General features: G+C 45.8%; 1 protein-coding gene across 1 annotated transcript in view; it reads left to right on the top strand.

Annotated features, from left to right (window-relative positions):
* Nucleotides 1–13222: 13222 nt before the first annotated feature.
* The window catches only part of LOC139581049 (uncharacterized), a 30309-nt gene continuing 28318 nt past the window's right edge, over nt 13223–15213 (top strand). The window contains exons 1-2 of the mRNA XM_071410387.1: nt 13223–14636; nt 14835–14908. Coding sequence (XP_071266488.1) covers nt 13449–14198 — 750 coding nt within the window. The 5' untranslated portion in view covers nt 13223–13448 and the 3' untranslated portion in view covers nt 14199–14636; nt 14835–14908. The remainder of the gene's footprint in view (nt 14637–14834; nt 14909–15213) is intronic.

The raw sequence follows: 15213 nt of genomic DNA, 5'->3' as shown, positions 1-15213 counted from the left end.
TATTCCATTTCCTGTACATACTACACCAGAAGAAACCTCAACTGAAAGATAAGTACTGTATCAGTTTATTTCAATATCAAAGACTGATATCATTGATTGAGCATATCAATGTCAAACTCTTAATCTCAAGAAATCGAAAAATTTTGGGCCCTAAACACATTTGTTTCTGATTATTTTCATGTTTTCATATGTTCATTGTGAAACAGAGTTAGACAACAATCAGTAGCCTACTGATATGACTGAGAATGGCTTATGTAAAAGCACAGGATGAGTCACTAGGACATGGGTGCTTTTCATTGTCAAAGACGGAAGCAAGTACTGTAGCTGTTAGAGATTTATGTTACTTCTCCACCTATGAGTATTTAAAGTATGGACTAATTCATCACAATATTACTCTAAGGAACATACAGTCACATATGTGGCAACATACTTTAGGCCAGGGTTTACCAAACTCATTACTGGGCCCCTCACCTGGGTGCACATTTGTTTTTTTCCCCAAGCAGCTGATTCAAATAATCAAAGCTTGATGACGAGTTGGTTATTTGAATCAGCTGTGTAGTGCTGGGGGAAAAAACAAAACGTGGACCCAGAGGGGGCCCCAGGACCGAGTTTGGGAAACCCTGCTTTAAGCTATGGCTCCCTTGCAATAGGAATATGTATTTTTATATAAAGGGCTATTGTTTCTTGCACTGGGGCCAAATAATGAAATGTTTTTTTCATGTGATTCAATACATTATTTATATAAAATAATTATGGAAATTATAATAAATGTAATCCTAAAAAAACATGTTTTTAATTTTGTGTTTAAAAGAGTGATTAATCGGTTCTCATCAGGAAATGTAGATGGGCAAGTAGCAATGTCAAAATTGGCTATTATTTGTCACATCTACTCCCGCTCCTCCCCTCCGGCGTTCGATATCGATGGTCTACTAACCACCGGTCCTGGCAACCCATCTTCACGCATACCTGGCAACCACAATTACGCATACCTGTGTCTCATCATCATCAGTCACACCTGGACTTCAGTACTCCCTAATTACTTACCCTTCATATAGTACTCTTTTGTTGCTAGTCATCAGGTAGTATTGTTTGTGTTTCCATGTCAAACGCTGGTCTTGGTTTGTATCGGTCCATGGTTGTTGTTATTCAACTAACTGCACCTGCTTCCTGACGTCTACGTTACAGAATACTACCTCACCAAATGGAAGCAGCAGTTCATTTCCCAGATGGTCAGCGAATAGAGACACCTATTTCGCCAACACCACAATCAGCTGGCACAACTGGGGACGGCTATGGAAGAGGTCCTCAGCTTCCTACTCCAGTACTTCCTATATTTCACTCATCAAATATCAGCCCCCACCACTGAGCGGTCCAAGGTTGCCATGGTTATTTCCATGCTGACCGGGTGGGCTAGGGCCGTCTGGGAGAGGAGGAGCTGGGTTCCTATGAGGGATTCAGGGGGGTCTTCGACCATCCACTGGAGAGCAGAGAGGAGGTTGAGCTCCTACTCCAATTACGGCAGGATGGCCAGACCCCGGCGGAGTATGCGCTCACCTTTCAGACAGTTGCAGCATCCAGCGTATGGAATGAGCCAGCGCTCTGCACTCTTTTCATAAAAGGATTGCGCGAAGAGGTCCAGACAGTGTCATCTCAGCACACCAAATCTAACCTTGGACTCACTCATTGCGATGGCCATCCATCTGAATAACCTTCTTCGGGAGCGTCGGCACCCCCATCGACTCTCTCCGTCCTTCGTTGATCGTTCTGAATCAGAGCCTGAACCCATGGAGGTAGGGGCCACACACCAATCCGCGGCTTCGCCGGAGATGGCTGGGGCTCTGTCCCTATTGCGGCCAGGAGGGGCTTCAGTGGTGTCCGGTGTGCCCTAACTCGGGGTCCACTAGTGTCAAACCCTTTACGGTTCCTATTTCACTGGCTGGCTGTCCCTCAAGTGTTGTCTCTACAGCTCTAGTGGACTCCGGTGCTGCTGGGAACTTCATCATCCTCTCCTTTTCCTATCCAAGCTCTGGACACACAACCATTGGGATCCGGCACAGTGACGCACACCCCTCACCGTGGGACTCATGTTCCAGGAAAGCCTTCCTTCCTTCATCCCCTCCGCACCGGAACACAAGGTAATCCTCGGCCTCCCGTGGCGCCAAAGTCACAATCCCGCCATCAAATGGTCGAGCACGAAAATGACCGCCTGGGGACCATGATGTTGGAGGACCTGCTTTCCATGTGGTTCTACACAGGTTGAGGGCCCTGTGGTTGAGGGCCCAGCCAATCAATTGGCCCCGTGTGTTAGGATGTGGACATCGGCCAGGCTTTGGAGCGGGAACCTGACACCTGCCCTCCAGATCGCATCTACGTTCCCACAGGGGTGAGAAAACGGCTGTTGACCTGGGCGCACACATCCCTCGCCGCTGGACGCCCAGGTTTCGGCCGCACTATCCAATCAATTAGTTTCTGATAAATACTGCTGGCCCACTTTGTCGCAGGACGTAGCCCACTATGTCAATTCAAGTTCAGTTTGTACTCAATCCAAATCCCCTGCAACACTCCAGCAGGAAAACTCCTTCCCCTTGCCTCAGTGTTCCTGGTCTCATCTGTCCATTGACTTTGTCACTGATCTCCCCTCTTCTGATGGTTTTACCACCATTTTGGTGATAGTGGACAGACTCTGACCGTGGCCCACAAATCACGTCACGTGTATGGAAAGCCTTCATGGAGATTCTGGGGATCACGGTCAGCCTCACTTCCGGGTACCGGCCTCATTCACCACCCAAAATGTTGCTTTTTGGTCTTTAAGGTTAGGTTTAAAATCAGATTTTCAAAGGGCGAATCAGCAGTTGAATCAGCAGTTGAAACAATACTGCGACTCCTCGCCATTGTTTTGGCAAAAAGCTGAGGGACGGGGTTGGAGAAATTTGATCACTCAAATTCATAGGCAAAGCTATGTAATGCAAGAACCAACCATCCATTATATCAAAATTATAGTATTAACCATGTTGTGGTTACAGATACATTATCCATTTGAAATTATCCATTTATAAAATATGTACCCATGGCTGCCAGTCTAAAGAAAATGTAAAAAACAGTAAGCAATACATACAGTGTTTAAGTGATTAAATTCAATATAAACAGGAAAAGACAACCAAGAAACAAGTGGGACTCCAGCCCTAACCTCCCGGGGGGGGGGGGGGTTCTATTAAGTTGACATGGAATTGGTTTTTTAAGATGTTCATACCATGGATCATTTAGCTATTTGATTTGGAATTTTAGGACCCCTTTAGGTAAATTATTTGATAAAATATTGAATTTGGCCTTAACTACTATAGCCCATGGAACCACATTGAATAACATTCATAAATGGCAAAAAAAAGACAGTCAAATAAATCATAAGGAATAAGGTTTTGATGTGTCTGTCCTGTATCTAGGAGAAAGCTCAGGAAATATTTTTGTTTTTTTGGACATATTTCACTCCTTATCCGATGAGTCCGTGGCACTCCTGGGGGTCGTAAAGCAAAACGGAGATGGTGTTCATGAGTCTCTCCTTATTAGTTTATAGCCCAAACGGTACGGACGCAACAGACGGAAGTTGACACATCAGCGTTACCGACGACTTTAGACGAGTCCCGTGGTGGTCGTAGACCAAAATGGAGAACACCATTGTGAGAGTAGTCTTTCCATAGTGGTCATATTAGTTTGAAGGCCAAACTGTTTGGATGCTACAATAGGTGGATGTGGTGGATTGAGACTCAGCCCATGCAACAACAAAAAAATCTCTAGCTTAAACCAAAGTCTCTCCGCCCTAAAAAAGGGAGTTGTTGTCCACGAAGCGGCAAGGCGGCTGTCTAGCTCTCGCCTATAATTTCTTTGGATTGGTGGATACATCTCATTATTGTAATTTATTTTTGAGTATTCGATAAGAGTTGTTTATGTCAATGGCCGGTATTCAAGTGAGAGAGATGTTAATCTACTAGCCTCATGACATGAATATGCGTAGCCATCTTGAGACAACTCCGATATAAAGTGTTTTTTCTCAAAGTAGCCGGGATGTCACGTGTCCTACTTATATCAGTACACTCGTAACAACTTAAGCATTACGAAACTTCTATTCAATCAAATAAACCTCATGTAGCAAATAAGCCATACATTTTTGGGGGTTTACCAAATTCGACTCTCTCATTGACCTCCATACAAATACTCCTTGCTTGGTGGGCCAAACAACAAAAAAATGGCACCTACTGGAGGGAGACTGATTTTCCGCCGAGTTGGGCCTTTCTCTACCTCTTCCTCTCTGCTAAAACTGACGGATTTTGATGGGGATTTTTTTATTATACTACTTGACCCGGAAGCCAGCCGCACCGTCGGCGACCTGGTCTGCGTGCACTGCTGGTTAAGTGTGCCTTGAATTCTAAATAAATCACAGACAGTGTCACCAGCAAACCACCCCAACACCATCACACCTCCTCCATGCTTCACGGTGGGAACCACACCAAATAAAATAAAATTTTATTGGTCACATACACATGGTTAGCAGATGTTATTGCGAGTGTAGCGAAATGCTTGTGCTTCTACTTCCGAAAGTGCAGCAATATCTAACAAGTCCACAACAACTACCCAATTCCTCCAAAGTCTAAGCAAATGAATAAGAATATATTGTCACGGCTCCTCCTCTGCAGTGCAGGGGGCGGTTCCTCCTGCAGGCAGAGGAGGGTCGTTAGTGATTGGAGTCACCTGGGCTCAGGGTATTTATAAACTGTTTCACTAATCACTTCTCTCTCTCTCTCTCTCTCTCTGCTCCTCCAGGTATGCTCATGATTTGTTTGTTCCTTTGTAGTTTTGCATAGTTTTCACTCAGTCATGTTCACACACACATATTCACGCATCCATGCACTTTACATACACCTTACATTATAATACTTCCACACCTCATTCCTTTTTCTCAGTTAATAGTTTTGTTTATAATAAAGAACCTTTTTAAATTGGCCTATACCTGTTGTTCGTGTCCCCTCATTTTTGTCACAGGCTATGAGCCGGCTTGTGACAATATACATAAAAATATTCGGATGAGCAATGACAGAGAGGCAAGATGGTATAAAATACAGGATATACACTACCGTTCAAAAGTTTGGAGTCACTTAGTGTTTTGATGTGTTTTCCACGAAAACAAACATGAAATGAGTTGCAAAATGAATAGGAAATATAGTCAAGACGTTGACAAGGTTATAAATAATGATTTTTAATTTAAATAACAATTGTGTCCTTCAAACTTTGCTTTCGTCAAAGAATCCTCCATTTGCAGCAATTACAGCCTTGCAGACCTTTGGCATTCTAGTTGTCAATTTGTTGAGGTAATCTGAAAATATTTCACCCCATGCTTCCTGAAGCACCTCCCACAAGTTGGTTTAGCTTGATGGGCACTTCTTACGTACCATACAGTCAAGCAGCTCCCACAACAGCTCAATAAGGTTGAGATCCGGTGACTGTGCTGGCCACTCCATTATAGACAGAATACCAGCTGACTGCTTCTTCCCTAAATAGTTATTGTATAATTTGGAGCTGTGCTTTCATTGTCCTGTTGTAGGAGGAAATTGGCTCCAATTAGGCGCTGTCCACAGGGTATGGCATGGCGTTGCAAAATGGAGTGATAGCCTTCCTTCTTCAAGATCCCTTTTACCCTGTACAAATCTCCCACTTTACCACCACCAAAGCAACCCCAGACCATCACATCGCCTCCACCATGCTTGACAGATGGTGTATAGCACTCCTCCAGTATCTTTCATTTTTTTCTGCGTCTCACGAATGTTCTTCTTTGTGATCCGAACACCTCAAACTTAGATTAGTCTGTCCATAACACTTTTTTCCAGTCTTCCTCTGTCCAGTGTCTATTCTTTTTCCCATCTTAATCTTTTCTTTTTATTGGCCAGTCTGAGATATGTTTTTTTTATTTGCAACTCTGCCTAGAAGGCCAGCATCCCAGAGTCGCCTCTTCACTGTTGACGTTGAGACTGGTGTTTTGCGCGTACTATTTAAATAAGCTGCCAGTTGAGGACTTGTGAGGTGTCTGTTTCTCAAACTAGACACTCTAATGTACTTGTCCTCTTGCTCAGTTGTGCACTGAGGCCTCCCACTCCTCTTTCTATTCTGGTTAGCGCCAGTTTGTGCTGTTCTGTGAAGGGAGTACTACACAGCGTTGTACAAGATCTTCAGTTTCTTGGCAATTTCTCGCATGGAATAGTCTCAATTTCTCAGAACAAGAATAGACTGACGAGTTTCAGAAGAAAGTCCTTTGTTTCTGGCCATTTTGAACCTGTAATCGCACCCACAAATGCTGACGCTCCAAATACTCAACTAGTCTAAAGGACAGTTTTATTGCTTCTTTAATCGCACAACAGTTTTCAGCTGTGCTAACATAATTGTATAAGGGTTTTCTAATGATCAATTAGCCTTTTAAAATGATCAACTTGGATTAGCTAACATAACGTGCCATTGGAACACAGGAGTGATGGTTGCTGATAATGTGCCTCTGTATGCCTATGTAGATATTCCATGAAAAATCTGTCTTTTCCAGCTACAGTAGTCATTTACAACATTAACAATGCCTACACTGTATTTCTGATCAATATTATGTTATTTTAATGGACAAAAAAATTGCTTTTCTTTCAAAAACAAGGAGTGAACAAAAAGTGAACCCAAACTTTTGAATGGTAGTGTACATACGAGATGAGTAATACAAGATATGTAAACATTATTAAAGTGGCGTTATTAAAGTGACCAATGTATTTAGGCAGCAGCCTCTCTATGTTATTGATGGCTGTTTAACAGTCTGGTGGCCTTAAGATAGAACCTGTTTTTCAGTCTCTCGGTCCCAGCTTTGATGCACCTGTACTGACCTCGCCTTCTGGATGGTAGCGGGGTGAACAGGCAGTGGCTTGGGAGGTTGTTGTCCTTGATGATCTTTATGGCCTTCCAGTGACATTGGGTGCTGTAGGTGTCCTGGATGGCAGGTAGTTTGCCCCCGGTGATGCGTTGTGCAGACCGTACCACCCACTGGAGAGCCTTGCGGTTGTGGGTGGTGCAGTTGCCATACCAGGTAGTGATACAGCCCGACAGGATGCTCTCAATTGTGCATCTGTAAAAGTTTGTGAGGGTTTTAGGTGACAAGCCAAAGAAGGCTGGACCATTTCAGTTTGTCCTTGATGTGTACGCCAAGGAACTTAACTTTCCACCTTCTCCACTGCTGTCCCGTCTGTGGATAAGGGGGTGCTCCTTCTGCTGTTTCCTGAAGTCCACAATCATCTCCTTTGTTTTGTTGACGTTGAGTGAGAGGTTATTTTCCTGACACCACATTCCGAGTGCCCTCACCTCCTCCCTATAGGCTGTCTCGTTGTTGTTGGTAATCAAGCCTACTACTGTTGTGACGTCTGCAAACTTGATGATTGAGTTGGAGGCGTGCATGGCCATGCAGTCATGGGTGAACAGGGAATACAGGAGGGGGCTGAGCACGCACCCTTGTGGGGCCCCAGATTTTGAGGATCAGCGAAGTGGAGGTTTTGTTTCCTACCTTCACCACCTAGGAGTGGCCCGTCAGGAAGTCCAGGACCCAACTGCACAGGATGGGGTCTTGTCCAGATGGGATAGAGCAGTGTGCAGTGATGGCGATTGCATCGTCTGTGGACCTATTGGGGCGGTAAGCAAATTGAAGTGGGTCTAGGGTGACAGGTAAGGTGGAGGTGATATGATCCTTGACTAGCCTCTCAAAGCACTTCATGATGACAGAAGTAAGTCCTACGGGGCGATAGTCATTTAGTTCAGTTACCTTTGCCTTCCTGGGTACAGGAACAATGGTGGCCATCTTGAATTATGTGGGGACAGCAGACTGGGATAGGGAAAGATTGAACATGTCCGTAAACACACCAGCCAGCTGGTCTGCGCATGCTCTGAGGATGCGGCTAGGGATGCCATCTGGACCGGCAGCCTTGCAAGGGTTATCACATTTTAATGTCTTACTCACGTCGGCCATGGTGAAGGAGAGCTCACAGTCCTTGGTAGCGGGCCGCGTCGGTGGCACTGTATTATCCTCAAAGCGGTTAAAGGTGTTAAGTTTGTCTGGAAGCAAGACGTCGGTGTTCGTGACGTGGCTGATTTTCCTTTTGTTGTCCGTGATTGTCTGTAGACCCTGCCACATACGTCTCGTGTCTCAGCCGTTGAATTGCGACTCCACTTTGTCTCTATACTGACATTTCGCTTGTTTGATTGCCTTGCGGAGGGAATAACTACACTGTTTGTATTCGGCCATATTCCCAGTCACCTTTCCATTGTTGAATGCGGTGGTTCGCACTTTCAGTTTTACGCGAATGCCGCCATCTATCCACGGTTTCTGGTTAGGGTAGGTTTTAATAGTCACAGTAGGTACATCTCCTATACACTTGCTTATAAACTCACTCACCGAATCAGCGTATACGTCGATATTATTCTCTGAGGCTACCCGGAACATGTCCCAGTCCATGTGATCGAAACAATCTTGAAGTGTGGATTCCGATTGGTCAGACCAGCTTTGAATAGTCCTTAGCACGGGTACATCCTGTTTGAGTTTCTGCCTGTAGGAAGGGAGGAGAAAAATGGAGTCTTGGTCAGATTTGCCGAAAGGAGGGCAGGGGAGGGCCTTGTATGCATCGCGGAAGTTAGAGTAGCAGTGATCCAGTGTTTTTCCAGCGCGAGTGCTACAGTCAATATGCTGATAGAATTTAGGTAGCCATGTTCTCAAATTTGCTTTGTTAAAATCCCCAGCTACATCAAATGCAGCCTTGGGATATATGGTTTCCAGTTTGCATAAAGTCCATTGAAGTTCCTTGAGGGCCGTCGTGGTATCGGCTTGAGGGGGGGATATACACAGTTGTGACAATAACTGAGCAGAATTCTCTTGGGAGATAATACGGTCGGCATTTGATTGTGAGGAATTCTAGGTCAGGTGAACAAAAGAAGTTGAGTTCCTGTATGTTGTTACAATTACACCACGTTAATCATGAAACATACACCCCCGCCCTTCTTCTTCTCGGAGACATGTTTATTCCTGTCGGTGTGATGCACAAAAAATCCAGGTGGCTGTACCAGCTACCGACAGCATACCCCGAGAGAACCATGTTTCCGTGAATATGTATGTTACAATCCCTGATGTCTCTCTGGAAAGCAACCCTTGCCCTAATTTCGTCTACCTTGTTATCTAGAGACTGGACATTAGAGAGTAATATACTCAGAAGCGGTGGGTGGTGTGCACGCCTCCAAAGTCTGACCAGGAGACCGCTCCGTCTACCTCTTCTCCAGGGGCATTTTTTTGGGTCAGCCTCTGGAATCAGTTCAAATACCCTAGGTGAAAGTCGTATTCCTGGTCGTAGTACTGATATCCAATAGTTCTTCCCAGCTGTATATAATAACACTTAAGATTTTCTGGGCTAACAATGTAAGAAATAATACATAAAAAATGTAAATACTAAAATACTCTTCTTCTTATTGGTGTCCTTTAGTAGTGGTTTCATTATTTGGGCTGCAATTTCTGAGGCTGGTAATTCTAATGAACCTATCCTCTGCAGTAACTCTGGGTTTTCCTTTCCTGAGGCAGTGTCACGACTTCCGCCGAGGTCGGTCCCTCTCCTTGTTCGTGCGGCATTCGGCGGTCGACGTCACCGGTCTTCTAGCCATCGCCGATCCATCTTTCATTTCCATTTGTTTTGTCTTGTTTTCCCGCACACCTGGTTTGCATTCCCTCATTACTCGTCTTGCATATAACCCTCTGTTTTCCTCCATGTCTGTGTGTGGAATTGTTATGTGTAAATGTATGTGTACTCCAGGCTGGTTTGCGCCGGTTTATTGTAACCCGTGTGTGTTTAGTTTTCTGAGTGCCGTGTTTTTGTTCGCCTCAATAAAGGTTTGCTACCCATTTCTGCTCTCCTGCGCCTGACTTCCCTGCAGCCAGTTACACACTCCCTTACAGGCAGTCCTCATGAGAGCCAGCTTCATCATAGCGCTTGATGTGTTTTGCAACTGCACTTGACGAAACTTCTTATTCTTGAAATTTTCCAAATTGACTGACCTTCATGTCCTAAATTAATGATGGACTGTCGTTTCTCTTTGCTTATTTGACCTGTTCTTGCCATAATATGGACTTGGTATTTTACCAAATAGGGCAATCTTCTGTATATCACCCCTACTTTGTCACAACACAACTGATTGGCTCAAACACAATAAGAAGGAAAGAAACAGGCACACCTGTCAATTTAAATGCATTCCAGGTGACTACCTCATGAAGCTGGTTGAGAGAATGTCAAGAGTGTGCAAAGATGTCATTAAGGCAAAGGGTGGCTACTTTTTTTGGTTACTACATGATTCCATATGTGTTATTTCATAGTTTTGTTGTCTTCACTATTATTCTATAATGTAGAAGATAGTTAAAATAAAACTCTTGAATGAGTACGTGTCCAAGCTTTTGACTGGTACTGTATATTTATTTTTATTGGTCTGCGAGCCTACAAAAGGGGGGCCTCTGTCTCTTTCCATTCCTCTGTCTCTTTCATCAATGCTGCTGTGAATCTATGAATCACTTTCTAGTGTCCAGTTATGCATTGACTTTGCCCCCTTATGGCTCAGGTGGACCAGGCTACTGCAGGCATCCTGGCCCTGGGACTGAAGAGGGGGGACAGACTGGGCATGTGGGGACCCAACACATGAGTGGGTCCTGTTCTAGTTTGCCACAGCCAAGGCTGGCATCATACTGGTGTGCACTGACACTGATGGCACGTAGAAGGAGGAATCTTAATAGGAAAAAACGTGCTAGTTTTTGCACCCTCTTTGTGGGTACATTAAAGAAGATGTTTTCAGTGGTTATGTTTTGTTCTCTCTGACAGGCGTCTGTTAACCCAACCTATCAGGTGCAGGAGTTTCAGTTTGCTTTGAGGAAGGTGGGTCATTTGAGTTGGCAGTCATTTCATGTCATATGTTTTGTTCAATGAGAACAGCACTGGGTTTGGAGCTCTTAAGTAGGATGGGCCGCTGATTGCTTTTGAAACATTTTATGATGATAATGATGTTGATGTTCATTGGTGGTAATAAGTGTTATGCAGGTGGTAATGCAAGCAGGTGAATGTAATATTCTCTTCTTTGCTGGTCTTGACCCAGGTGGGATGCAATGCCATTATGTTCCCGACCCAGTTTAAGACCCAGAAGTACTGTGGCATTCTCAGATAGAGCTGTCCAGAGATGGACACTGCTATCACAGGATCTGTCAAGAGTGCCAGGTATGACCACACTGCTTTCTTCTTTTGATGAATTCTCAACTATCAGTTACATTGAGTGATGGTCAAAGCACAATACCCACAAAAAACCTGCATCCTGTTCTGGAGGGTACAACACTTTGAACATTGCAGATAGAAATATCTTAATTAGAGCTGGCATGATTCCCTATGCTACATGGTTGAGGCGTGTCTGTCTTTTCTACATCTATGTGAACGTTCTGTAACATTGCATGCCACTGAGCGTGACGCCTCCTCCTCAGACTCCCAGACCTCCACACAGTAATAGTGACAGACGGCCAGTAGCTGGGGATGTACCATCCGGAGGACGTGATGCAGGCAGGGAGTAGGAAACACGTGCAGCAGCTGGATGAGCTGCAGAAGAAGTTGTCCTTTGACGACCCCATCAACATTCAGTTCACATCGGTACTTTAACTAACTGCATACTCTCTCTCTCTCTTCATTCTTCCTATTGGATCCTGCACTCACAGTTAATCTTTTCTTGGTCATGGTATTCAACAAATCTACACTGTGAATGTTAAATTGTTTGTTGACATCGATCTGAATAACTCACAGTATTGAGTAATGATGCATGCTCCAGTTGACCTATTCAAATTAATTTGTATATGCATTGCTTTGTTTTTGCTATTTCTCTGACATACTTTTTTGTCTGTTGTTAGGGTACGACGGGAAACCCCAAAGGTGCCACCCTCTCCCACCACAACATCGTCAACAATGACTACTTTTTTGGCATGCGAGTGGGCTATGACTGGAGGGTGATACTCTCATACTCTCTCCCCCGCTACTCTCTCCTCTTCCATCCTATCATCTCTTCCCTCTGCTCAAACCTTCTCCAACCTATCTCCTGATTCTGCCTCCTCAACCCTCCTCTCCTCCCTTTCTGCATCCTTTGACTCTCTATGTCCCCTATCCTCCAGGCCGGCTCGGTCCTCCCCTCCTGCTCCGTGGCTCGACGACTCATTGCGAGCTCACAGAACAGGGCTCCGGGCAGCCGAGCGGAAATGGAGGAAAACTCGCCTCCCTGCGGACCTGGCATCCTTTCACTCCCTCCTCTCTACATTCTCCTCTTCTGTCTCTGCTGCTAAAGCCAATTTCTACCACTCTAAATTCCAAGCATCTGCCTCTAACCCTAGGAAGCTCTTTGCCACCTTCTCCTCCCTCCTGAATCCTCCTCCCCCTCCTCCCCCATCCTCCCTCTCTGCTGATGACTTCGTCAACCATTTTGAAAAGAAGGTCGACGACATCCGATCCTCGTTTGCTAAGTCAAACGACACCGCTGGTTCTGCTCACACTGCCCTACCCTGTGCTTTGACCTCTTTCTCCCCTCTCTCTCCAGATGAAATCTCGCGTCTTGTGACGGCCGGCCGCCCAACAACTTGCCCGCTTGACCCTATCCCCTCCTCTCTTCTCCAGACCATTTCCGGAGACCTTCTCCCTTACCTCACCTCGCTCAGCAACTCATCCTTGACCGCTGGCTACGTCCCTTCCGTCTTCAAGAGAGCGAGAGTTGCACCCCTTCTGAAAAAACCTACACTCGATCCCTCCGATGTCAACAACTACAGACCAGTATCCCTTCTTTCTTTTCTCTCCAAAACTCTTGAACGTGCCATCCTTGGCCAGCTCTCCTGCTATCTCTCTCAGAATGACCTTCTTGATCCAAATCAGTCAGGTTTCAAGACTAGTCATTCAACTGAGACTGCTCTTCTCTGTGTCACGGAGGCGCTCCGCACTGCTAAAGCTAACTCTCTCTCCTCTGCTCTCATCCTTCTAGACCTATCGGCTGCCTTTGATACTGTGAACCATCAGATCCTCCTCTCCACCCTCTCCGAGCTGGGCATCTCCGGCGCGGCCCACGCTTGGATTGCGTCCTACCTGACAGGTCGCTCCTACCAGGTGGCGTGGCGAGAATCTGTCTCCGCACCACGTGCTCTCACCACTGGTGTCCCCCAGGGCTCTGTTCTAGGCCCTCTCCTATTCTCGCTATACACCAAGTCACTTGGCTCTGTCATATCCTCACATGGTCTCTCCTATCATTGCTATGCAGACGACACACAATTAATCTTCTCCTTTCCCCCCTCTGATAACCAGGTGGTGAATCGCATCTCTGCATGTCTGGCAGACATATCAGTGTGGATGACGGATCACCACCTCAAGCTGAACCTCGGCAAGACGGAGCTGCTCTTCCTCCCGGGGAAGGACTGCCCGTTCCATGATCTCGCCATCACGGTTGACAACTCCATTGTGTCCTCCTCCCAGAGTGCTAAGAACCTTGGCGTGATCCTGGACAACACCCTGTCGTTCTCAACTAACATCAAGGCGGTGACCCGTTCCTGTAGGTTCATGCTCTACAACATTCGCAGAGTACGACCCTGCCTCACGCAGGAAGCGGCGCAGGTCCTAATCCAGGCACTTGTCATCTCCCGTCTGGATTACTGCAACTCGCTGTTGGCTGGGCTCCCTGCCTGTGCCATTAAACCCCTACAACTCATCCAGAACGCCGCAGCCCGTCTGGTGTTCAACTTTCCCAAGTTCTCTCACGTCACCCCGCTCCTCCGCTCTCTCCACTGGCTTCCAGTTGAAGCTCGCATCCGCTACAAGACCATGGTGCTTGCCTACGGAGCTGTGAGGGGAACGGCACCTCCGTACCTTCAGGCTCTGATCAGGCCCTACACCCAAACAAGGGCACTGCGTTCATCCACCTCTGGCCTGCTCGCCTCCCTACCTCTGAGGAAGTACAGTTCCCGCTCAGCCCAGTCAAAACTGTTCGCTGCTCTGGCACCCCAATGGTGGAACAAACTCCCTCACGACGCCAGGTCAGCGGAGTCAATCACCACCTTCCGGAGACACCTGAAACCCCACCTCTTTAAGGAATACCTAGGATAGGATAAAGTAATCCTTCTAACCCCCCCCCCTTAAAAGAGTTAGATGCACTATTGTAAAGTGGTTGTTCCACTGGATATCATAAGGTGAATGCACCAATTTGTAAGTCGCTCTGGATAAGAGCGTCTGCTAAATGACTTAAATGTAAATGAGTGCCCTGCCCACACAGACACATATGATTCCAGACAACGGGTGATGTGCCAACCTGGCAGCTATGGAGAGTGAAAGGTATGGCAGAAATATCTAAGTCCTGGTGGAGAACATTCATTCATTGTTATTGAGAAGTTTTCTGGGACAGTAAACCGTGGTGTAGGTTTATTTTTGTCCCTCAATCAAGTTTTTCCACTCTTCCTCCCCCCCCCCCCCAGGTGTACCTTACCTTTGTCGACATGCTGGGCCAGCCTGACTTGGCCAAGTTCAACTTGTCGTCAGTGGAGGGAGGTAAGAGATCATGTTAAACTCCGGTCATTGGTTTCTGTTCTAATCATATTCTTGAAATCAAATGTATTGAACATTAGTTAGGATGGTTTGAAATCCTGCATACTCGGGGGTCCTAGAGGACCGGTATTGGAATCTTGGAATTGATGATAGCAAATGTATGTCTTAGATGACATATATGTGTTTGTTTCTGCATTTTAGGCATCATGGCTGGTTCCCTGTGTCCACCTGAAGTAGTGAAAGTCATTTCTACCATGGGCGTTAAGGAACTCTTAGTGAGTAATGTTTTTCTTAAGTTAATTGATTACTTTAAGTTAATTGATTATTGGATATAAGTGATTGTCCAGAGAGTTCACTCACATGGTTTCCCTGGCCCGAGTCAGTCCCTGGTTAGCAGGGAAGGCTCAAAACGAGCTGTGAGCTTGCCCTTCAGGACCGTCACTGCAGGGCGCAGTTAATATATTTTTTCGTTAGAGGGAGACATTTTAACACGCAAACGTCCTTCCAGATTCATCATTGCAGGGTTGTTGGCCAACTCTACTGCATGTGTTTGTTTTAGCCCAGCACTAACACACATGCT

Source organism: Salvelinus alpinus, chromosome 7 (assembly GCF_045679555.1).
Source record: "Salvelinus alpinus chromosome 7, SLU_Salpinus.1, whole genome shotgun sequence".
In the NCBI taxonomy this organism is placed as follows: Eukaryota; Metazoa; Chordata; class Actinopteri; order Salmoniformes; family Salmonidae; genus Salvelinus; species Salvelinus alpinus.
The sequence above is the reverse complement of the archived record's forward strand: the minus strand, read 5'-3'. Positions and strand labels throughout refer to the sequence as shown.